The sequence below is a fragment of the Camelus ferus genome, chromosome 17 (assembly GCF_009834535.1).
Source record: "Camelus ferus isolate YT-003-E chromosome 17, BCGSAC_Cfer_1.0, whole genome shotgun sequence".
Taxonomy (NCBI): Eukaryota; Metazoa; Chordata; class Mammalia; order Artiodactyla; family Camelidae; genus Camelus; species Camelus ferus.
In genome coordinates, this window is record NC_045712.1 from 14,740,565 (window position 1) to 14,766,344 (window position 25,780).

General features: G+C 42.9%; 1 protein-coding gene and 1 non-coding gene across 3 annotated transcripts in view; one reads left to right on the forward strand and one right to left on the reverse strand.

Moving 5' to 3' along the window:
* Positions 1-5,247: 5,247 nt before the first annotated feature.
* The window catches only part of SYNPR (synaptoporin), a 273,164-nt gene continuing 252,631 nt past the window's right edge, over positions 5,248-25,780 (reverse strand). For both annotated transcript variants that reach the window (XM_032458139.1, XM_006178304.3), the window contains 2 exons: positions 9,384-9,575; positions 5,248-6,994 (listed from right to left, as the gene is read on the reverse strand). In XM_032458139.1, the coding sequence (XP_032314030.1) occupies positions 6,737-6,994; positions 9,384-9,575 (450 nt within the window). In that variant the 3' untranslated portion in view covers positions 5,248-6,736. The remainder of the gene's footprint in view (positions 6,995-9,383; positions 9,576-25,780) is intronic.
* TRNAF-AAA lies at positions 9,857-9,928 on the forward strand. The gene has a single exon. It is a non-coding gene; the product is annotated as a tRNA-Phe (tRNA).

The window sequence follows — 25,780 nt, forward strand, 5'->3', positions numbered from 1 at the left end:
AATTATGTCAGTGTTTCTTGACCTATGCTTCATATCGCCTCTAAGAAAAATTTTTAGATATGTTTTTTTATAATGCCTACCCCTGCAAACAAAGTTCATTATCACAGATATACAAAGTATCTGTTTCTGTACTGCATTCTCTGTGTTTTATACATAAAGAGGAAGCTATTCCTGCCCTCCCTGTCACGGGAACAATTTTTACTCCTTTGGGGGCAGTACTGCCCCCACTGAGAATTGATGGATTGTGTGTGTACTTACATCTTCATGGACCATCTCTGGAAAGATCCATAAGAAACTGACAATGGTTGCTTCCGGGGTTACAGTCTGGGAGGATCAGAAGGGGGAGACCTCGGATTATATTACTTTCTTTAAAAAATGAGGAGGCAAGAAAGGTCTCTGGGTTGCCAAAACAAATCACCAAGTAGTGAAGGAGGGAGAGATCCCCCAGGGGGTCCCCTGCTGAGCCCCGCCCGTGCTCCCGGGCTGGCTGTGGTTCCCAAGCTCGAATGAGGCCTCGGAGGCCCCAGGAAGCCCTTGATTGCAGGAGGGCTGCAACCCCCTTTTTTCTTTTTTTTACATCTGGGGGCAGCGTTTCTTTGCCTGGCTTTAGTGGTTCCGTTGACAGCTTCCCCTTCTCATTCCCACACAAGACACTTTCAGGATTCTTTGTTCCCACAAACAACTCCAAATTGGAAAAAAGAAATGATTTCCAGTGAGTTCTTTAACCCCTTGTTCGAATGTACCCAGCCCTGCCTTGATCTCTCCAGGAGCCCAGAAATCCCCTCTGAGGTCATTATGGCAAAGCGTCCTTCCCACTTACCCTGTTTCCCACCAGATGAAGGCTCCAGTGGATCCGATAGTGCATTCAGTAGAAGAAAAGGAGTGATGGCAAAGAGAACGGCTTAGGACCAGGAGAAGCGTCTTCTTCTGGGTTCTAGGCTTTGCTCTTTTGCAACTAAACCTTGCCTCTGATCTGGTGTCAAAACTGTGTGTCAAGGAGAATTGGGTGCCCTGATGATCTGGATCACCCATTGGTGACCCTGTAGTGCATGTGAGTCAACTGAGAGGGAGCAGACCAGCATCAAAAGACACATGAAGAACAAGGGAGAGGAACGGAACTGAATCTGGTGGAAAACAGAGTGTGTCTCAGGTGATAAAGGCAAGATTTGTGCCGTGGAACTTGGCGTTCAGGGCTCCGCCTGGACTGCGGCACACTCAAAATGTATTTATTGTTAAAAGTGCCTGTACTAGGGAGGGATGACCCTATAGGGCTTTGACTGGGCTTTTTATGATCGACTGTATCTTCCAGATAGATGTCTCACCCCTCCAGGAATCCTCTATTCCACCCCTCTTTTTTATGTCGTCCATGGCCAATCAAATCAGTATCTACCATTTGCTTGCTTGTTACTTACTGGAGGGCAAGCGGAAAAGAGGGAGAGGAGTGATGCCATGGATAGTTCTTCATGTGTGGGCTGTGGGCTTCTCCTCTCTTAGGATCTGGGGCTGGGGCAGTTTGCAAACAGGGGAACACTCGTCAATGAGTCGGTCAGTGCCAAGGGATGCATGCCCCATGGTTCAGGAAGCCCTTCTTGTGGGCCTGCTGTAAGCTGGATCTGTAAACACGCTGGAAACTTTTCCAAGAAGAATTAAGATTCTTTTTCCTCTCTGGCAAGTTGGTACGTTACATCACCTACGTTAAGATAGTTTGCATATTTGATGAACAACCTTTAATATAATAGCTTGTTCGACGAATATTTATTGAGTACCTGGTATATTCAAGGCACTGTTCCAGGTGCTGAAAATACAGGTGCTCACAGTCTAGTAAAATAAAGTCCCAGCCTTTATTGGAATTTAGATGCGAGCAGGAGAGACATAAAGGACAGGTAAGCAAATGAATACATTATGTCATTTCAGGTCTGAGTGTAATCTCTCCCACTGGACTGTAAGTACATTGAGGGAAGAATTGCATGGATCCAGCTGTTTCTCCAGCTGTGCGCTGGATTGAGTGAATGTTTGGTACCTCAAGGATTCCATCTGTAAACAATGCATTTTAACGTGCTAGAGTACTTCAGCTGAGAATGTGATAAACATTGGCTACATGACTGGGAGCATCACCAAAGTTGGTATCTCAATACACGAGCACTGAAAAGCCATCGGCTGCCCCACGGTGATGCTATGGGCTGGGTCATCATCTCACAGAAAAATTAATGCTACTGATGGGAACAGCTATCAGTTTTAATCATCATTATCAGCTACTGAGCACTGTGACTAGACAAATCTGCGATGACACTTGCTTACATTCTATCACTTTATCCTTTACTGAAAGGGATAATGCGGTAGGTACACTGCTAGTCCCCTCCGTCCCCACACCCAAGATGCTCACATCCTAACCTAGAAACTATGGACGTGCTATGTTTCATGGCGAAGGGAACTAAGGTTGCTGATGGAATTAAACTTGCTAATCAGGTGACCTTAAAGTCAGGAGATTATCCAAATTGGTCCAATGTAATCACAAACTTCCTTAAAATGGGAGTGGCAAAAAGGGGGTCAGAGGGATGCAACATGCAAAGAGCAAGATCTGCTGTCGCTGGCTCTGAAGATGGAGAAGGAAAGCCATCAGAATGGCTTCTAAAAGGTGGAAGAGACAAGGAACTGGAGTAGCCAGGGCCATCCTTGGGGGTTGCTGCTGCTAGCAGTCTCTGAAGAGCATTTATTTATATAATGCTGGGTAGACTGGGTGTTAATGGGAAAAAAAATCCCTTAGGACTAAAAGGAAGGGGACTTAAGTTCTAGGCTTTTCCCTGGCGTTAGGGTTGGTGAAGCTATCTCACATAGCCAGACCTCAGGGTGGCAGACACTGTGGATGCCGTCCCGCTGCCTGTATGTCCTGGAACTCAGCATTGCATGCCCGCGGACCTACCGACTCCCAACTGCCAATTAACACCCGCTACTCTGCCTTTCTCCGTCTGCTGTAGCCACCTGGCCCAGGCACAGCCGCGTTCCAGGCCAAGCAGGAACAAGAGTCACCGGTCACTCTAGTAGGTGACACTGACGCCCTGGGTTGTTTCCTCTCGGCCAGTCTCTGACTTTGGCCGCAGCTGTGAGGGATTGTTCCTGCTCAGTTGACACTGACTCCTTTCATGTCTGCAAATTCTAAGGCTCCCCTGTGTCCTTCCTCAAGGCCACACTGTCCCCAGGAATGGGGAAAAGGAGGGCGGTGATGGCGCTCACGTCAGCCCCCCTCCTGCCACCGCCAGCCCCCCTACCTAAGAGGTTTTGGGACTCAAGGTCGCAAGAGGACGCTCAGGCTATGGGCAAGTGCAACCTGGAAACGTGGGCAAGTCACCAGCCCTCTGGGCAACTGTCAGACATGGGGGATGGGGGTGGGTGGGCAAATGTTCCCACCCCCAGCCCCTGCTAGAAGATTGCCAGAGCCGTTCTAACCGCTGTTTAGAGATCCTGATGGAATGGAGCTTCTCCTGGTCTTACCAGCAACCACTAATGCGCCTTCCATTGGATCTCCCTCCGGCCCTGCCCCACTCTCCCCGCTCCCTGCTCCCCCACTCCTGCCTCCCAGAATCACACAGAACCCACACTTAGACAGTGCCTACTGCATGCCAGCAGCTGTTCGGATGCTTTTACACAGCTTACCTTTTTCATCCCATTCCCAACCCTATGAGGCAGATCTTGCTGTTATCCGAGTTGTAGACACAGGGCAACTGAATGAAGGAGAACTTAAGCCTCCTGCTTAACTTGCATTTACTGACCTGCCCACATTCCCCCAGTGATCAAAGGTGGTCCCTGGGGTGTCAACTCCCCTGTTCCCAGGCTGCACCTGCCTTCAGGCTGTGGCTTTCGAGAAGCCCCCCAGACTTTGGAGCAGGCATGGAGGAAGACAGAGGACAGTCAAGTAAACCGCAGCGCAGGGATTCTAACCCAGGCGGCGGGATCTCAGAGCTCACCCTTTTCCCCAGTCTGCCTTACCTCCTCGCAAGGAGGCGAAGGCTCAGGGAGATGAAGTCACATCCTGCAGTACAGCTAGTGAGCAGCCAAGCTGCGATTCCAAATCAGGTGTATCGGACACATAGACCCAAGCTCTCCCACCACACTGACTACTCTCCTTTTTATTATTTTTTAAAAACTGATTTTGATTCACAATGTCACGTTAGTCTCTGGTGTGCAGCATAGAGGTTCTGTTACACATACGTATGTATTCTTTTTTATTATAGGGTATTACAAGATATTGGATATAGTTCCCTGTGCAATACAGTTGGACCTTGTTTGTTTACTTTATATGCAGTGGTGTGTATCTGCAAATCCCAAACTCCCCAGTTTATCCCTCCCTCGCTACCCTCTCTGGTAACCAAAAATTTGTTTTCTATGCGAGTCTGTTTCTGTTTTGTAAAAATAAGCTCATTTGCGTTATTTTTTTTAGATTCCACTTATAAGTGGCATCATATGAATGAAACAATGCCATCTGCAGCCACATGGATGGGCCTAGAGATGATCATACTAAGTGAAGTGAGTCAGAGAAAGACAAATCTCCCCCTTTTTAAAAGATCCGATCTACTGGCTATTTTCTTGAAACCAGAAGGAATAAAACCAGTTTAAGTGAAATACCGTTGGATTATGGCCGCATTTTATTGCAAATCTGCAGAGGAGGACTATGGAAGCAAGTCTCTGTCTGGACCAGGGCAAGTGGTGCATCCCATTTCTCAGGGCCCCAGTGTACTTTGGGATTGTTAAGACTGGTAAAGAGAACTGGTTAATGAGGGTTCCTCTACTCAGGAGAGTTCATGACTGTCTAAGTGAAGGCCACTCTCTCCTCCTGGGCTGTGCTGAAAAAGGATCAAATCCAGGAAGTCAGACGTGGGTGTGGGGGGATCTCAAGCCAGTTCCCCCTCCCCCAACTCCCAGCCCACTGCCTAGTGGGTGTTAGGTCAAGGCTGTTTCCTGTCCCTTCCTCTTATCCTCCTTCAATCCGCTCTACCCCACAGCGACTGAGATCTTGTCAACGCGTTCATCCTATTGTGTCCCTCCTCTGCTTAAAACCTGTCAATGACTTCCCTTTGCTTCTCTAGGATAAAGACAGAATTCTTGATCGTGGCCCCCGAGCGGGATTTCATGAATGAACAGCCCTGGACTCATCAAACAAGGACAGGGTGAGAGACGGGAAACACTGGGCACGTACCCTTTGTCCTCTCATTGTTCCAGCTCACCAGGTTCTGCGGTGGTAACTCTCCAATATCCAGCCAGCACTGTAGGCAATAACTTTATTCAGGTCAAATAAACATCACAATACAGATTTATCCAACAGGCTCTGGAAACTGTTTCCAGATATCACCTATGACACACGGCTGTTTTGCGCTAAAATGTTTCCAGCATCAGAGATCACACAATGAATTTATACATCGATAATGACTTTTATCTGGAAATACAGAGGCTCAGCTGGCCCTCAGGGTTGGGCCCTGGGGTTTCAACTGAGTTAAAGAGGCAAAGATTGGAATTTTCTTGATAGCGAATATATTCTGGGAAATACTTAATGAGGACTCCCTTTGGAAGCCAGAGTGGTTCATGGAAGTCATTTTTAATTTATGGGTAATATTCAAATCAGACTTTGTAGGCTGCGCTGAGACTTGAGAGTTTTGAATGATTGGATCAAGGAACATATTAACTTTACAAATAAATAGGATTTAAAAGCTTAGCTGGTAGTGTAAGGTTCCACAGAATATCCTTTATAGACGAATATGTCAGCACAATACAGTATCTTCTTGACTCTGGTGTCTGACACTTGCATTTCCATTATTCTAAGAAAACAAGACTCCATCAACACACACAGTTACTGGTTGTATTATTCATAGTCCATAGATATAAGAACCACAAAACACCATAGAAAGTTACAGGAATGTAAATATTTAGCTAACTAAATAGAATAAATATTGGGCAGTTACCATCTATAACACTGAGTATCTACTAATAGGGAAAAAAAAAAAAAAACCCAAACCTTAGTCACAATGCATTCAGAACTGGATAAAGCCAGAGGGGCCAATTTGCAAGTATACAAAGTAGTGAATATATTTCTTTTAAACGTCCGTTTAACAAATTCATGGTGCAAACTGGAAAATTTTTGTAAATACAGTTCAGAGGTTCATTTTGTGAGAAAATGCTTATTCATGCACTAAATCACATGAGCACTGATTCATCAAATAAAAAAAAAAATACAGAGTAATTGGCTGAAGCCAATACTTAAGTGACTCACACTCCTACAGGGTCCGCATCCAAAAAATAGTAACACATGCACGTTGTGATGCACCGAATTTCTTAGAGAAATCGTTAAAACGTCCTTCGCATCAAAGCGCAGGAAAAAGCTCAATGCTATTTGATTGCCTTTGTGCATATCACAGACTAGGGACGTCAAGCTACGAAATGCTTCTATTAGTTCAACACACACACACACACACACAACGACTGTGGAAGTATCTGCATATGTAACAAGGTGCTTCTCCAGTTAGCCATCCACAATGCATAATATATCTCCTCACGTCATCTCATCTCTAAGTACCATTTATCACGCCCCGGGCCTTCCTGCTGTAATGAGGACTGCAGAGCTCCGGTTTACATTCAACGCTCTCTGCATTCACAATTGAAACTCTTCAAAAAAAAAAAAAAAAAATTCTTCTGCCATTGAAATGGAAGGTGGTGAGGGTACCTTCAGAAGAATGCCAACCCTACCCCGTTAAATCTGATTGGTAAAAGAAGCAGGGCCGCTGGGCTGCTGGCCAAACTCATCCGAGGATGGCCCCAAACCCGCCTGCTGGCTGTACCCCCCGCTCGACCCATAGCTGTCTTGATTGTACCCGCCTTGGTTGTAGCTACTGGAGCGCTTCTCCATGGGGTCTGAAAGGTATCTCTGTCCTGAGGAATGCCAGCCGGTCTCCTTGAAAACAAACCAGATGTTTCCAGCCCACAGGATAAAGTTCAAGAATCCGAAGACCTGAAGGAGAATCAGACCAAATGAGCTGACAGCCTGGCTGGAAACCCCGGAAAAAATAAATCTCAATTTCAGAAAAATCCTTCACAACACAAAAGGTCCCTCTTCACCTCAGTGTGGAGGCCTCTTCCAGTTTCCCATCTGGAATCACTATTTCATTTAGAGTATCTGACTTTTCATGAAGGCTTACCACATGTTAGGCACTGCATAAAGGGCTTTATGTGTATCCATTCATTTAGTCAGAGAAGGTGCTATTATTATGCCCACATCAAAGATGTGAAAACTGAGGTTCTGCAAAGCTAAGGATCTCATTCAAGGTCACGTGACATGGTAAGTAGTAGACCTGGGTCATGCCCTGTTCTATCTGACCCCACAGTCTGCGCTCCTACCTCATCCCTCACTGTCTCCCCCACTGAGGCAATTCCCACGGTGTGTAGGTATCTTCAGGGGACACAGGGTTGAGTACTTTCATTTTAATGATCGTCTCTCCCTTTCCCCAGATGCTACTTGGTTTCTAAAACAAGAGATGCTCAAGAAGAACCTGGAAATCAGGGAAACGTAAAAGTAAGAACACAAACAAGGCGTTGCTGTGGGCCTGTTTCTAAGGAGCCGTGATGTCTTACTCTCTTGTCATCACAGAGCTACCACAGACCTCTTGGCTGGCACATTTTGGGGGCACATGGGCCTTTGAATCTTTTCTTGTCATTTTGTTGCAACTGAAATCAGAGTAAGGATTTTGATTCTAGCTCAGATGTGGGACAAGAGAGAGACTGAAATAGACAGCGCATAGTGAGAGAGAATGGGGAGAGGACATCTGATTATCCGCGAAGATGAATCAAGTTTGCTTGCAGTGAAGCTGGAGCGACAGAAGCACACATTACGGATGGCGAGTCAGTTTCTGTTACTTACAACCCAACCGTTACACCACACACGGACCTTGTTACCAGGAGTGGCGTACAAAAAAAAAATGGATTTTAAGGATATGAAGATCATCTTGTTTCAGCCAGTTTAAATTGAGTTTTCTGTCACTAGGAATTGGAAGACACTAACTGATACAGATCTGTAACCAGAACAGCACCAGATCTGTCCTTTCACAGATTTATTTGGTTTCTATCCATGCTTCTTTTGATTTTAAGAGACACGTCACATTGTTTGTCATTCAGATTTCACATCTCCTAGCCTAAACCTTATTAGAGGCATCAGGAGCAGAATGAGATGGACTGGGCAGGATGTCAATTTACTAGAAGAACTAACGAGCACACTGAATGATTTTATCTGTCTTCTCTTAGATTCTGTGATCAGGGCTACAATAACTTTCAATTAGGCACAAACTACACAAGCAGTAGAACACATTCTCATCTATACCTCGAAGGATTCATCCACAGGTGTGGCCAGAAATAAATAAAAATTACTGTGAGACCTTAATACAGAGTTTATATATTTCAATCTTTACTATCTTAGCAAGGCGAGATTCACTGTAAAATCACCAATTGCTGATCAGCTACCCGTTCCCCCTTTCTTAAATGCCTTCTCAGATTAGATTCCAAAAAGCTGCAGAAGCATAAGTTAATCTTGAAGCCAAGATAATTATTGCTAAGGGCTGCCAAAGACTGACATTCCTTCATCAGACCTCGTTGGACCGTCTATCCTTCGTGCTCTTTTGCTACCATTACAGCTTCTGTCTCTCAGATACAGTTTCTTTCATACAGTTTCTTTGGAATAACACAAGTTCTGACATTCATAAAATAAGAATCCAACTTAGTGGCCCTGCTATCTGTCGGATTTTCTGTCTGCCTGTAAGAGGCATACACTTGATAATATTTGACTTTGTTCAACTAATATAGTTCAGCTTTTCCAAAGTTATCAAGCAACTCAACCAGGAGCATAGAGAAGATAAAAAAAATTACTTTAACTATTATGACTATTTTTCATACCTTGCATTTTTTTTTTTTCTGTACTCTACCGGGTCTGCGTATTTTTCTGCAGACAATCAACTGAATGTACTCTAACTATGTGTGGCTGGAACAATGTTTTCTTCCCAGGAAACCTCTTCTCCCATCAAATATTCCTTTTCATTTCTGGCAGACTTCAGCCTGAAAGTTCAGATTTTATATATCTGCTTCCGGCTAAGAATTTTGACTTGACTGTCATCCAGGCAACAGCTGCCAGTATCTGCTGGGTTCTTATTAAGAACTCTAATTGGCAGCATTAAAGCCTACGGTTCTGGCCATAGAAAACCGGAAGGCCACAGGAGCGTCTGGCATGTGGAGTGAACGGGCCTACCTTTTAGATCGGGCTAGTTTCAGAGGCAAACATTTCCAAGATGCCTCCTGAGACGTTTTTCTGATTGGCAGACAAAGATCTGGGAGGTAACGTGTAGAGGGCAACGTACCACAGAAGTGTTCAGGCTGGACATCACAGGGCTGTGGACCGCCATGCATTTGTTGGATGGCTGTTTGCAAGCGGACATCAGTAGGAGAACTTCTTTGGGATCTGTAGCGACCTTGACATCAGACAGCCCTTTGGCCCAAGCTGACGAACCCACCAGCCACAAGAACGAAAAGACCACAGTGACGATGAAGTCCTACAGGAACAGAAAGATAACACAGGAAGAAGAACGTGAACTTTAGAAACAAATCGATGTGTTTATACAGCCCTTTGGTTTGCCTTTTGGAAAATTCCAAGAACGCATAGCATTGGAACCATAATAAAAAACAAAGTTTGTGATATTATATTTCTAGAAAATAAATAATAGTAATATTAATGAATGCTTACTATGTTTCTGATAATGGGGTGGGGTGGGGGCAGTGGGAGTCACCACCCAAGACTCAGCAGACCACGTTTTAACATAGGACGGTTTAAGGGGAGGGTATAGCTCAGTGGTAGAGTGCATGCTTAAAATGTACAAGGTCCTGGGTTCAATCCCCAGTACCTCCATTAAAGTAAATAAAAATTCATTTTTACCCTCCTCCAAGTAAATAAATAACATAGGACAAGTTTTCATATCTACTGTGTTTATGTTTCACTAATATAAAAATGTTGCATCTGTTTACCTAGAATAATAAAAACACAGATCTGGAAAGGAAAATAGTAATTTCCAGCAGAAATAGACTTTTTAAAATTCTAAACGATAAGAGCCTCAAGCAGAAAACTTGGCATATGTTTCTTTCCCACCCAAAGGCACGGTGCATCTCCCTTGCTCTGGGGAGCCTTCCCTCATGCTGTGAATGAATTACTTTTCATCAAGATCCCATGACCTACACCGAAGGAACTCTTACACTCTAAATAGAGATGCTGTTGACGGTGACATTTGTTAGGTGTGACTTTTGTGAGAATGTTCTAGAGGGTCCACTGCTAAGAGTGGCTGAATCTTCGAAGCAACTGATCTCTTTTCATCCATTGAACATTATGCCACAAACCAGCTGAACGTTTCGTACTGGCTTTAGAAAATTTAGGGCCAATTTGTTACCCACTCGTAAGGGTTTTTATAAAGCCTGGTATTTTAACTCTATTCCAGACTTTGTTTTCTATACCCATCCTGCCTTTCCTGTCTTCTTTCCCCTCATTTTAATTAATTTCATCCTGAGTTTCATGTTTCCTTGTGAGCATCTGAAGTCGTTTCTGGAATGAGACGGAGGTATAAACAAAGAGGCAAACAAACACAATATCCTCAGCGTTTCAATAGCAATAAGAACATTTGGAGTAAAGAGACTCCAGGGTTGGGATTTGAATTAGAAATTGGAGGGATGATTACAAACAAACAAGCCAGGTTGACTGTGTCAGATACAACTTGCTGTTCGTATTCAGTCTGGTACCTTATTTCATTCATTCATTCCTGCATTTGAAGAGTAATTTTTGAGTAATGCACCAGGTATTGAGCAAGGTCTTACGGGGGTTTAAAAATGCAAAATATGGACTCTGCTCTCTTGATATTACAGATTTGTTAGCGGCCACAGATAGCCTATAATCCCAGTTATGAGACTATAGCTGCCATCATTTATGCTCATCATAATCAGAAAGACTGTTGGGATGAGGAAATACTTAAGAAAAGAGTCATATGAAAACCTCTCAATTGGAAATTGGAGAAAATAATATCAAAGTTTTTAGATGTACTTATTAAAATAATGGTAAAAATACCTAACATTTATTGAGCACTTATTATGTGAAGTATTCCAAGGTTCTATGTATTAACTCGTTTAACCCTGACAACAACACTGTGAGATAAGACGCTTGCCCTGTACCCATTTTACAGTTGAGAAAAATGAGGCAAGAAGAGGTCAAATAAAATCCTGAGCCATGAGTTAGTAAGTAGGGGAGCCAGGATTCCAAGCCTGGCGTCTGCTTCCAGGACCTATGAGCTTGACTATTCTCTACTGCTTTTCAAGTCCGCTTTAAGGAACATTCATCTTCTTACTTAAAACAAGTACACTTAGAAAGTCAAAAAGTAGGGCCTGAGGCCCTGCTTGAGTTAAATAAGACAAAATAGTAATGAGTCACTTTCCCTAAACAAACTTTATTTAAAATTTAAAAAAACTTTTAGTATAAACAACTTTTTAAAATTTTTTTATTTTTTATTGAAATATAGTTGATTTACAATGTTGTGTTAGTTTCAGGTGTACAGCAAAGTGATTCAGTTATATATATATGTATATACACATATTTTTCATGTTCTTTTCCATTATGGTTTATTGCAGAATATTGAATGTAGTTCTCTGCTACCCAATAGGACCTTGTTTATCTGTTTTATACACAGTAGTATCTGCTAATCCCACACTCCTAATTTATCCCCCTCTGCCTCTTTCCCCTTTGGTAACCATAAGTTTGTTTTCTATGTCTGCAAGTCTGTTTCTGTTTTGTAAATACGTTCATTTGTGTCATATTTTAGATTCCCCATGTAAGTGATATCACGTATGTATCTTTTTATGGCTTACTTCACTTGGTCAGTGATAATCTCTAGAGTCTGCCTATGTTGCTGCAAATGGCATTATTTCTTTTTCATGGCTAAGTAATATTCCATTGTGTGCACCACAATTCTTTATCCAGTCATCTGTTGATGGACATTTAGGTTGCTGCCATGTCTTGGCTACTGTAAATAGTGCTGCTGTGAACATTGGGATGCATGTATGTTTTTGAGTTAGAGTTCTTCCAGATACATGCCCAGGAGTGAGACTGCTGGATCATATAGCAACTCGATTTTTAGTTTTTTAAGGAACCTCCATACTGTTTTCCATGGTGCCTGCACCAGTTTACACTACCACCAACAGCATAGGAGGGTTTGCTTTTCTTTACACCCCCCCCCCCAGTATGTTATTTGTAGACTTTTTAATGATGGCCTTTCTGACCAGTGTGAGATGGTACCTCATTGTAGTTTTTTTTTTTTTTTTTAAATTATAGTTGATTTACAATGTTGTGTTAGTTTCAGGGGGTGCAGCAAAGTGATTCAGTTATAGTATATATTCTTCTTTAGATTATTTTCCATTACAGGTTATTACAAGATACTTTGAATATAGTTCCCTGTGCTATACAGTAGGTCCTTGTTGTTTATTTTATATATGCCTAATTGTACTTTTGATTTGCATTTCTCTAATAATCAGCAGTGTTGAGCATCTTGTCATGTCCCTATTGGCCATCTGGATGTCTTCTTTGGAGAAATGTCTATTTAGGTCTTCTACCCATGTTTCTATTGGTTTGCTTGTTTTGTTACTGAGTTCATAAACTTTCTTTGAGGTCAGGATCCATGTCCTTAGAGCTAATACATTTATTCTGGGGAGTTAATCCAACCTTTTACCCCTTAGGGCCATTTTATAAAAAGGGCTCGTATATCGTACTAAAGGTATCCCACATAAGTTAAAAGCTCAGCATCTGCCGTCAGACACCTGTGTGTGCTTAGGCACTCTGCTGTACTACGGGAAACCTCAACTTAAGCCCTCTGTAGATTGGGGTATTAACAGCATCTCTTCATAGAATGGTTGTTAGGAGTGAAAATGTGTGTGTGCCTTTTCTCCCAGTAAGATGTCAGCTCCCTGAAGGCGAGGACTTTATCTACCTTGCTTATTTTCTGGGTCTTGCCAGAAGACGTGCCAGTAACATTTGTTGAGAGAATAAATGAAAGGAAGAACAAATGAATAGACAAGATGGTCCCAATTTGGTTAGGCAAATTTACGTTTAAGAGTTTACCGAGTGGTAACGGTAGGATTAGAGATGATTTTTGTTTTATATAAGCTTGTGTTTTTTTTAAACATATTTTTATCATCAGGCCAAATATGGTCAAGGCACGGACTGATTACATCAAAGGCTCTCCCAGACAGAACTTCAGATGGTTCTACTTGTCCTTACACAGCAGCATCAGGATTTATAATTAGACCAAAAAATAAACGTCATTAGGATTGAGAGTTTTTGCAACAAAGGGTTCCAGAAAGAAGACTTAAGCCAGGTTTTCTGTCCCTGAGCAAAGTCTGACAATGGGGCCACTGTGTCAGAATTCTAGCTAGAGTATAAATTAGCCTCAACTTTTTTTGGAGGGGGGACTTTGGGTGTAAGCCTGAGTAGAAGTTGCTTTTAGGTAGTGAGATGCTGGCGCAAATCCCTGACCTTCCCCCGGCCCCTTCCTCCCCTCACCCATTTCCTCCCCCCCAACACCTTCCTCCCCTCACTCTTTTCCTCCCCCCAGCCCCTTCCTCCCATCCTTTAATCTCCAGTGGAGGTCCCGTTACTGAAAAAAGTTCATTTCGTTCGGCAAGCTAAAATGCCAAGATGCCCAGGTTTGCAGCAGAGAGAGAGAGAGAGAGAGAGAGAGAGCGCGAGAGAGAGCGCGAGAGAGAGAAAGAGACAGAGAGCGAGCGAGCTTATTCAGAAAGCAGCCAAGCGAGAAAACAGGAGAACAAATTTCAAGTCTACCTCCGGAAAGGCAAGGGGCTGGCGGGTATTTATGGGATAACCAAAGCAGCAGGGTGGTCCACGCCCTGGGGAACGTGGGGAGTGAGAGGAAAGATGATTGGAAAAAGGTGCGGGAATCCTCATTCTGCGCAGGCGTAACAAACTGCAGTCCTCTACACGTGGAGTTTTTTTTTCGCCCCTTGACGTCAAAAGGGCCCGAGCGGACGCTGGCGCATGCTCAGTTGAAGGGTTGTTGGTCCCACCCTGTCCTGACCAGCTCAGTTCCAACGAGACACAGCTGACTCCAAGTTCCGACCACTTGGAGCACGTTGCAAGACCTTGATTGGTGAAGGCAGGTGAAATGGGTTTAACCCACTGGTTTCCCTGCCACTGGCCAAACCCAACTGGAACCCCATGTGATCCAAGCAAGTTACCTCCTGGACACAGAACATGGTGGAGAAGGGCAGAAGGTCCATCAGAGGTTGTCCCAAACTAGTGGTTGTCTTAGGAACTGCAACAACCGTTGCTGTCACCTTTCGTGCTGTGTCACGTTAAATGTGCTGTCACATTTCGCGTGCCTCCCACATGCCAGGCACTCTGCTCAGCACTGACGGACATCGTTAACCTTCTGGCCTAGGTACTTACGGTAACCCTGCTTTTCTCCAGAGGAAGCTGAAGTACACACAGGCCAAATCCTTCCCTTACAATTAATGCCTGGCTTCACTGCGCTGGATCATGAGCTTTCTGTACAAGTTGGCGGAGATACTCATTGGTCTGTTTCAGGTAGATATTTACCTTAGTTGATATTCTGTAAGTTTTAGTAGTTTGGTACTTTCTCAGCAATTCTGATTTTATCCACACACCCCTTCCTGTGTCATGTTTCATATTTCATTTGAAGCACATTACCCTCTTGACACAAGTTAAGGTTATCTCAGAAGGAGGTTATGTGTGGTCCCTAGATGTTAAACCAACACGACTCGCCACGGACGGAAGAAAACAGCACACATACATGCTCTTCAGTGAAAGCAGGATACTTTAAATTCTAGCTGGGGATGTTTGCACAAGGCTCTGGAGCGTAGGATCTCTGTTAAAGGGGAGATTAACAAGTGTTAGAGGGATATTAAAGACACACTAGCATGACCTAATTAGAAGGCTTAAAGTTAAATGGAAGATGCAGTAACGTTCTCACTCATGTTATTTAAAGCCGTGTTAAAGGTCCACCTGCAACCATCTTCTACATCAGGAGAGGTAAATGCCCTGTGCTTGAGAAGTGACTTTCTCCTGACGGTTCAGGCGAGAATCCAGTTGTTTACAAACACTGTCCCTTGTCTGTCTAACAGAGATGGGGCGTGCACAGAAGAAACTCAAGACATACCTCTGTAACAACATTTAATGCCAGGTTATCACGGTGCATCTATTAACCCTTTGAAGATATTTTCTGCTAACTTTGCTCGTGCTATCACCTCCCATAGAGAGGAGAGGCTGACATTTGAAAGATGCTTTCCTGGTTCCCTAAAACTTCACACTTGGGATGTATGCAGCCCCCGTAAGACCTCAAGAAATCAGAGGAAGCATTACTAAGCTCCATGTTGCAGATGAATAAACTGTGGCTACGAGGGCTGAAGGATGTGCCCACGGTTCACCAGGGTGCTTACGAAATGCGCTCTGAGCTGTTGGTCTCACACTGTACCGAAAAAACACCTGACACTCCGACTGGTTGTGTTTCTGCAATACGTTTTAAGTCTCTGTTCAGTGATCCAGGAAAACAGCTTCCTCGGCAGAGGGAGCAGCCTGGCTTAATGCTGGCGGGGTGGTTTGTTTCCATTTTGTTTGTTCGGAGTGTTTTTGTTGCCCCCACGTCTCCTAATTTGCTGCTAGCAAACTCATCTTTACTGGAATGTAATAGTTAAAGATGTTTGTCCTGGATCACTCTGGGGCATATAAGAGGGAGTCATTTTTGGTGACAGAAAACCAGGTAGATCTGTCTGTCTCTCCCTGATGGTGGCACACCTGCAGCTCCACTGGTTATTGGTAAACATAGTCAATTTCCCATTTCTGTCTATTAGCAAATATTCCTAGTATTTCAACTCCAGGGACTTTATCTTTCCAACTTGACAGCTTTGCTCTTTTTTCTGTGGCTGACTCCTACACGGAGCATCTATACCAGACACTGGTCACCCCCACCCTCAGTGCAGCTGGATTCACTTTGCTGAGTCAGCATTCAGGAATCCCAGCATGAGGCTGTCCATCAGAAACAAAGAAATCAAACAGCAAGATAGAAGCTCAACTCAGGGAAGAGCTTTGGATTTGTCTTAGAAGAGAGAATTCCTAAGCAGCGGCTGGATGGGGTAACTTCCTGTCCACTCACAGATTTATTTCATTATGTCATTTGCAAGACTGACCATAATGACGCCTGACTTCCGGAGAGCGTCTACAGTTTTTAACATGCTACCACAGAAAATCATTTGATCTTCACAATAACTGCAAGAGGGTAAAGACAATTATGCCCATTTTACAGATTCAGGAAAGGTAAGCGATGTGTCCAAGTTGTCGTAAGTAACCGAGATTTCAAATCAGAACCCTGGGCTCCATGTTTAGCAAGTGGTTTCCCATTATGCCCAGGTTTTCTGAAGTTTGGACTACCGAATTGTGTGAACACAGACAGCAATAAATAACATCGAGCCACATGGCACAGCAAAAGCTATCTCCTTCACAATTCTCTTACAACCTTAGTAAAGGAGTGAGTCTCCGCTGGGTGCTAATCTTTCTCTAACACCTGCTTAGCAAATACTTCACACCTATTTATCAAAGAAAATTGGCCCCAGGCTCACGCCCTTCAGGCAAACAATGGGACCTGGCTGGAATACAGTACTCTTCATTTCCCACTGATTCGTTTCCACGTTTATCTTCTAATTATGTCAAATAATCCTGGATTTCTATCTCCAGGAGGCGTACGGAGCTTTCTTCAAAAATGCATTTTATTGAAGTTCAAAAAAATAATTTAATTCAAAAAGCGACAGTGACTCATTCATGGCCCAGGTGACAGCAGTGCGGCAGAGAATGAGGTGCGGAAAGGGTTACATGGCCCCTTCTGGGGGTGGGTACACGAGACTCTAACCCAGTGCAGTCAGTTCAGCCTAACCCCAAGCCTGTGAAGTAGAGTCAGTTTTTCTCTTTTAAGGATGAAGGATGAAGCGCTTAGAGGCAGCAAGTAAAAAGAGGAACTGGGTACCAAACTCAGACCTGTTTGACTGCGAATCCCATTGGCTTGTTCATTTGTCCATCGCTCTGTTTGTCCCTTTCCCCAGTCGTCTGTTCGGTATTCATTATTTTCCCCACTCTGGGCTGGGTGCTGTTCTGAACAAGGAGCAGCGGCAGGGAGATTCCAGCCTGAGAAGGTCTGTTCTTAGGTGCCAAGTGGTTTACACCTCTGCTTTCTATGCGCTGTCTGGGTAGTTTTACGTTATTACTGTGAAATGCACTATTGTCACATGATCATTTAATCAGGATTTTGCAAAAAGAAAGCTGCAGTGGACGCTGAGGCTGGGTAATAATAATCAGTCATCTTGTTTCTTGTGTGAAGGATCTGGCTCATGCCTGAGAATCAGTGTAGGATTTCATTTCTTCTTCTCCTAAGTTAGATTTGATTGTGATGGACATACTGCACTTTTTCAGTCGGTTCCCAGAGAACTTTATCACTTGATTTGTGATTGCTCAGCTGTGGGACTGAGGGCTCCTGTTTCATCATCGTCTTTTTTTTTTTTTTTTAACTTTTCTTAAGAAAAGAAGCGTTTAAAAAAAGATCCTCTGCATCTCTCCCTCAAGCTCAGTCATAGACAATTGATTTCATAATCTGGGTGCCAGAGGAGCTATTCTTGGCTGTCTGGCGATCTGGGAATGGATGCAAACTCTCCACTAGCTTGCTGCAATGCTGTTGTACATTTTATGCTAGAAACACGCCTCATAACCTGATTTGATTTCCAGTCGATCTTGCCTAAACTTTTCATTACAAGTACCACAAACCTTTCAAAACAAGTTCATAGTAAAGTAAGAAAATTAATAACTGTTCAAAATAAATGAATAGAGATAGTAGTGATATTATTAGTGACAGTGGCTTTTGACTCAGCGCTTACCATAAGCCAGGCACTGTGCTAAGGCCTTTGCATACGTCATTCTATTTATTTTATTTTTTTAAAAAAATGGGGAGAGGTAATTAGGTTTATTAATTAATTAATTTAATGGAGGTACTGGGGTTTGGACCCAGGACCTCGTGCATGCTAAGCATGTGCTCTACCACTGAGCTATACCCTCCCCCATACATTATTCCATTTAATCTTCACCAAGAATTTGTGAGGTAGTTCTTATTATAAATATGTTTTTAGAAAAGAAAATATCACACAGCGATTCAGTCTACAGTCTTTGGAATGAGGTAGTCCTGAGTTCAAATCTCTACTCTTACTAAGTAGCTCTGGGACCCAATTAAGCCTCAATTTTTCTATCTGTAAAATGGGGGTAATAACAGCATATATTTTCACAGGATTTTTTGCCAAAGAAAAATGAGTTATTTCAATAAAGTGCTTAGCTCAGTGCCTTAATGAACTTTCACACACACATACACACACACATGCATACAGGCAAATTCTATATATAATAATTGAATATTCAACAGTTTAGAAAAGTGTGTTGGTATTATTCAGCAGATTTTGATGGTCAAATAAATCAGGTAGGTTCATTCATTTATTCAACAAATCTCTAATAAGAACCAGCTAGGTGCTGAGTCTTAGGAATACCCAAGGGAATAAAAACAAACATCGCTCTGGTACCCAGTCTTTTGGAAGAGAGACCCCTTACTCAGATAATCACAGGGGAACGTGCAATTGCAAATGGTGATAATGACTTTGCGGAAAAAGAACAAGATGTTTTTAAAGCAAACAAAAAATGCATTTGGGGCACTGGGCGGTTTAAGGGGACAAGGAAAGCTGCATAGATCTGGTTGTATCCAGGATTTTTAAAGGTTTGTACCTAGGGAAGACAGCTTGTTTACTGGAAATTTTGGTGGCCCACATGGCTGCTGAGGCTATCAGCTCTCTGCACTTGCAAACCTGCAACCCTGTCCCTCTGAGAGCAATAAACAAAGCCCCAGGGGTAAAGGGGTCTGGGATGGTTGTGTTTACATGTCTACAAGTTACCGGCAGAAGAGTGCGCCTGCCTTTCTGGACCCTCACAACCCTCACACTATAAGAGTTTGTAAGCTGAGGGAAACAACCAGGGCTGTTAATGTTTCCAGGTGGGTCGCTAGCTTATGCAGAACATGGCACCATTTCCAAATAGTTGGTTACTGGCTTGGACACATCTGCCGAGAAGCACAGAAACAAGTAAGATGCTCAAGTCTCAGACCAGAGGTGAGGCAGCAGTTGAAACCAGTTTGGATGTCTTAAAATAACTGAGGGGAAAAAATAATCACATCTGTAGAGTTAGTCAAGGATGAATCTGGAAATCTGGACTTGCTTATTGACTGAACACCTTACTAGGTTTTCTTATTTTTACGTATTTTTTAAAGCACTTCCAAGATATTTGCAGGGGATGGGGGGCAGCTCCCACTGAACCAGCAAGATGAAAATGCTAAGGTTTGGATAATTAACCACCAGATTTGTCAACTTGCCATGCAACCTCTGGGCATTGCGAACATATCTGGAAAACACCAGATGTCAGGCAGCATATAGATGAAACATCTGCAGGAAATGTATAGAGGAGACGTGGTGGGAGGAGGCTTGAAGTCAAAAGCAGCCAGATTTGAACTTAATCTCTCACGTGTCTCCTCGGCTACAATGTTTTTCATCATGTGAACAAAACTACTCCATCACAACTTTATAGATATATATAAGACTTGGGAGACATATGACTTATCTCACACACACACTTTCTTAAAAAAAAAAAAAAACTAAACAGTTGACACACAACTACTTTTCCCCCCATACAATGGCAAACAATAGAGGCATGGACCGTTCAAATATCAGACAATCCAAAGTGATATGATTTCTTAATTTGTCTAAATAATTTTAAGTCGCCCCCCCCTACCCCACCCGCACCACCAACCTGTATTTTAAAAATGGATGCATCTTACAGGACATCATTTCAAGTGAGCAACACAAAATTTTGACTTAGAAAATGCTGGCAGACCTTTTAGAGGCCACCTTCTGAAGCAACCCAGCTCCTCTCTGAACCCTGTTCCGAGTTCTCTTGCCATCACCTTCCCTGCAGCTGGGAAAAACATGCACATTGTCCTTCTCAGGAATTACATAATCTTAGAGTGGGAAGGAACTGCTGAGAGAAATCCAGGCTGTCAAATACTCCTTTGAAAACATAATCCTATTATTAACTTACTATTCTCCACCAGTGATAGCTCCCAGAGAGGACATAAAAGAATTGCTATGCATGGCTGAAAATAATACAATAAAGCAAGTCTGATCACAGATTTAAAAATCCTCTGGGCTTCAAGGTTTACATCTGTAACATGGAATAGGAGTGCCCACCTTACAGGATTTGTGTGAGAATTAAAATTAAATACAAAAAAAAATACAAATGTTAATTGTAGAGACTTGGGTATTTTCATTGCTGCATTTATGGTTGGGATGATGATGGTGGTGAAGATGGTGCCATCTTCAAGGGACATGGCCTGATTTTGTCCTGGTCAGTGACATTTGACCATGAATGCAGCTGTCATGACTTGATTATTATTTTTTTTTTTGGTGGGGGGAGAGGTAATTAAGATTTTTATTTATTTTTAATGGAGGTTGAACCCAGGACCTTGTGTATGCTAGGCACGTGCTCTACCTCTGAGTTATATCTTTCTCCTTTGATTTTTTTTTTCTCACTCTGTATTCTGATGTTCTTTTCAAAATAGATTCACTCTGCTGAGGTTAAATTCACATGGCCAAAATTTTGTTAATACAGTCTCACGTTTAAGCCAGTGGTTCTTTGTGAGTAGAGCTTCAAACCTATTTGGCAATGGCCAGGCATGTGTCTGTGTGTGTGAGAGAGAAAGAGATGCTTTCATCTGGTTACAAGACATTAGAAAAGATCTAGGATAATTGTGTTAAGACATGCCTGGCCATTTGCAGACATTCTTCCTGGGAGAATGAGTCGCTACTATGATCAATGGATACCCTGGGCATTGCTACATTCTCAGAAGGCACATATTATGTGCTATTTAAATTCTGTTCATACGTTGACCTCATGCACTGGACTCTTTAAGTTCCCTGGAGATGGAACAATCTTAACCACCTATGTGCCTGTGCCCAGCTGAATGTCTGGCATGACTTCTCATATACAGACACTGAATGCAAGAAGAAAGGAAAGAGACTTCATGTTTGGCAGAGTCACGTATAGAGTGGACATCGTTTGGACTGAAAAATCTATAGGTTTTGTAAATTATTTCAAAGATATAAGAAACATAACAAGGGCTACCTATGTAAAAATTAAGTGACTGGAAGATATGGAAAGAAGAAAGGTTTTGGGGGCTTTTAAAAATTTTCCTTTATATCTGTCTTCCCCTCCCCCATATACCTTTTAAAAATGGCTGGATTTGAGAACTTCGGCATAATTTAAAAATAGGCGTATTTTACTGGATTTGACCTTCGGTAATTATGAGAAACTTTCTGTTTAGGGAGAATGATTATGATTATAGCTCACACCTCCCTCCCACCAACTTTTTTTTTTTTTTTTTTGCAAGTGAGCAAGCAGTGTTAGGTTCATGAAAAGAGCTGCTATTTTTCCAGCATTCCTTCTGCCTTTCTAGAGTTGAAGACCCATTATTCTGTCATCTATCAACCCATCTGTCAGCCTGCAACAGATGGTTAAAAATGAAGAACCTCTAAAATACCAGCTGAGGAAATTATCCTCACTTCACCATCCACGGCTGAAATTCAGCCTGACTTCAGAAAATTCCTTTGCCACTTCCCCACTCATCATACGAAGCGAAAGTGAGGGAAAAAATACTACATTTGAATTACAAATTAGAAGCCATTCCTCAAAAAGATGGTTATCGGATTCAAAGATGTTGGCATCACTCTGTCCATGGGGGAGCAGGCAGACCTGGGTTCAAGTCTCAGTTGTATGAGTCCTTAGCTGCACACCGCCTGGCAGTTTATTTGACCTTGTAGGTCATTATTTCCTCAGCTTTAATGGGAGAGAATTCATAGCTTGTCTTCGGGAGTTATTGCGAGAATTAAAAAAAGAGTGGATAATCTGTGGGTACAGCTAGGTACCCAATCAATGAGAGATATTATCTTCACCATCAGTTTTTCCTTCTGTTCCTATCCTATTTCCTGTAAGTTTATTTCCGCTTGAAGATTCCATGCCTCCGGCAGGCAAGATTTAAACAGGTGTCTAAGGACAGAAGGCAGGCTAACATGAGAAAGTGGCAAGGTGTGGGTGAGGCTGTGTGTGCGCGTGCAATGTGTGTTGTGTACATAGTGTGGAAACATGGTGTTGTTTGATGTGTGTGAGAGAAGAAGGAACAGGGAGACACATGGAATTGAAATGTCAATGCATTCTCCAGGAATACATGGTGTTTTCTGTAAGCCGGAGGGTACCAGAGACTTCTGCCCAAACCCTCCCCGAAAGAGTGCTCATATGTTTTCTTGGTTGTCATTTTCAGTCTGGATGAAATAAATATTTGTGATTTGTACCCTGTCTAGGCATAAATATTAATTGAATCATAACTTATGTTTCTTGCTTTATTTAGCTGATTTCACTTATTTTTGTCAGTTCTATCATATTCCCAACACACAACTGTTAGACTTTAACATTCACAGTGGGTTTTTTTCCCCCGCACTGGGAGTTCTGGGGAGGACGGTCTCCCTTGCCCCAGCGCTACCCTTCCATGAGTGCTGATGTGCACGCTAAGAGGGAACAGCGTGCCCGCAAGCTCCGAGGAGCGGACGTGTCCAAGAGCGGGGTTTCTCCACTTGACATGCCGTGACCCTCCGGGGCATCTGGCTGAGATGCAGAGTCTGCTTCAGTAGGTCTGGAGTCGATCTGAGAGTCTGTACTTCTTCCAAGGGATGCCAGGGTGCTGGCCCGTGGACAAACTGTGAGAAGTGAGGTCCTAGTCTATGTGGAAACCTCCACGCTAAAAACTTCCCTGTCTGTGCCAGCGCCCACCGCTGTCCATGGTCCTGCTCCCAAGAGCTTTCCCATGCTACTTTGCACGCCTTGCCATTCCGTCTCAGTCTCCAATGGGTAGGTCTCATGTTCCCAATCCAATTTTAAGACAACTTGCTCCTTCTTTTCTCTCTTTTATGATTCATTGAGTCATTTCCATATACTAGGCACTGGGCTAAGTGTTAACCTCATTTAATTCTCAGTGATAAGGTAGGAATTATTATTTTCATCAATTAACAAGTGAAGACATAGGGGCACAGTGAGGTTAAATAAATTGCCCACGGTGGTCACCCAGCCAAGCAAGCGGAAGGCCCAGGACATGAACACGGTTTGACTCCAGAGCCTGGTCCCTTAATCATTATGGCACTGCTGAGATTATGCCTCATTGAAACTGCGCCAAATATATTTTTTTAACTACTGCCGCACCTAGTCCAGTGTTGTATGGAATAGATATAAGCAGAGAGAGTAAAAATCTATTATACAAAAAAAGAAGTAACACATAAGCTCTTTTTTCCCCTCAAACTGACTGCTTAATGAAACCTGTGGAGCTGAGTATCAGGGGATTAGGACTAACATTATTGGACAAAAGTCCAATAATAGGCACTTAGCTAAAGTGCATATTATTAGAATCTGGTCTCGAGCAGCTACATGGGCACCATTTGACCTCTGCTATATTAAAATCTGTTATCATGAGATCTCATTATATGCCATATTATATCCTGTTGATGAGGGAAAGAAATTAGCTATTAAAAAAGTGAAGGTTCTACATAAGATATTCTCAGTCACAAAGAGGACCCTGATTCCACACAAATTTGCAGACATTAGCTGAAGATGTAATAATCTTGTACCAGTTTGCCAAGCTGTCCCTGTTAAATGCTGCGGATAACATCATTCTGTTTTTTAAAAGAAAAAAAACTTTTTCACAATTAGAAAAATGAAACCAAGTAGAAAGTGGGGTCTTTTTTTTGCACATATAGAAAGGTGCAACCCATGCTGGCGGTAGTTAGACCAACCTCCTGGTTCTGTATTCTAGGAACCACTCTCGTTCTGTTTATGCACCATGGCAAACAGTGTTGAACCTAGTGGAAAACACCAGGGAAATAAACATTTTTTTGCAAGTGCTCTGTTTTCATGATTTTGAGAGAATCTGAAAGCTAAATTACGGTCCCCTGTTAAAGTAATTATGTGTGGCTTAAGGTGAAAAGAAATGCACACTTGCAATATCAATTACCTTTTAAAATGTGTTGGAAATATGAGAGTTGAACCATGCACAACCAGAGGTTGGGGTCTAACATCTTTTTCTGTAATGAGAAAATCACCAAGACTGGAAATAATCTTTGATAAACTTTTCAACGCTCCTGCAGTGAGCAGTGTCCTTGCTGTCACATACACATAAGGTTGTGTGCTGGTGTGTGGGGGCCGTGTCAGAAAAATACGTATCTCAGAACTTTGGAATTGCTTTGGTTCAGGGAGATGCTCTCCGTGTGAGGACCACCAAGGAGCTGAGATGAAGCCACTGCTGTCCTGATGCTTTTTGATGGGATGGCAGACAGACTGCCTGCAGGTTGGAAATGGTTCTTTGTTTTGTTTTTTTGTATATAACTTTCTTACATATGGGCATGTGTTTTGTTAGTTTTTGCCTTTTTTTTTTTGATAAACATGTGTCATTGACTGATCCTATGTCAGCTGCACATACAGTGCACTCTGCTATGTTGTGGTCTTGGAATGGTCATCAGGTTTTTTGAAGGTTTTAAGAGAATGGTTCTCAACCGAGGGCTCCCTGGAAGCAATTTATGAAGTGTCAATTTAGAACAGACACTGGATGGGCCTTTCTTCTGGTTTAGTGTGTAGCTTTTCTGACCGTATTCAGGACAGTGATAGAAACACACCATTCTTCAGAAGGGCAGGAGAGCAGAGTGGTTAGCTGCTATCATTCTGAAGTCAGTTCTGGATTTTTCATGGCCAGTTCACTGTGTGACTTCAGCCAAGATCCCTAAACCCTCTCTAACTCAGTTTCCCCACCTGTAACACAGAGAGACAATATCTAACCCCCAAAACTTTTGTGAGGATTAAGTGAGATGTAGCGCATGGAACACTCACCACATGATGCCTGGCTTTTGGTAAATACTCACTAACTATAAACTGTGAGCACTGTTACCTCCAGGGGAACGAGACACAAGCCGGAACTGTTTAACAAAGAGACTTAACTGTTAAGTATGACTTCCTCGAATATATGTATGTATATGCAAGACTGGGACATCGTGCTGTACACCAGAAATTGATACATTGTAATTGACTGTACTCCAATAAAAAATAAAAAAAAATAAAGAGTGATTTCCTAAAGCAGATCACGGGTGGCAGAGGGGCAGCCTTTCTGGAAATGAGACTGTGTATGCTGGGTGCCAACCCACTTGGCTAGAATGAGAACAACCCACCACCTTCCAGGACCAGAGACTGAGTGGTAACTAAACCTCGTAGTTTTGACACCACTTTAATTGAGAGGCTGACATTTGCTTCGGCTTCTTGGAATCTGAGCAGCAGCTGCCCAGCTGAGTCTCCTCCTCTGAGGCACTTGTACTGCGCTGGGTGCCAGGCTTCTGTGGTTATTTCTTTCGACCTTATTCTGAGAACCCCACTGTCATTTCAATCCCCACAGGTCAGGATTTGTATTGCTACGAGCAAAGAAGAGTTATTAAAGTATTTTTCTGAGTCACATTTTCAGTTGCCCCAGGGCACTTAATTCCATGA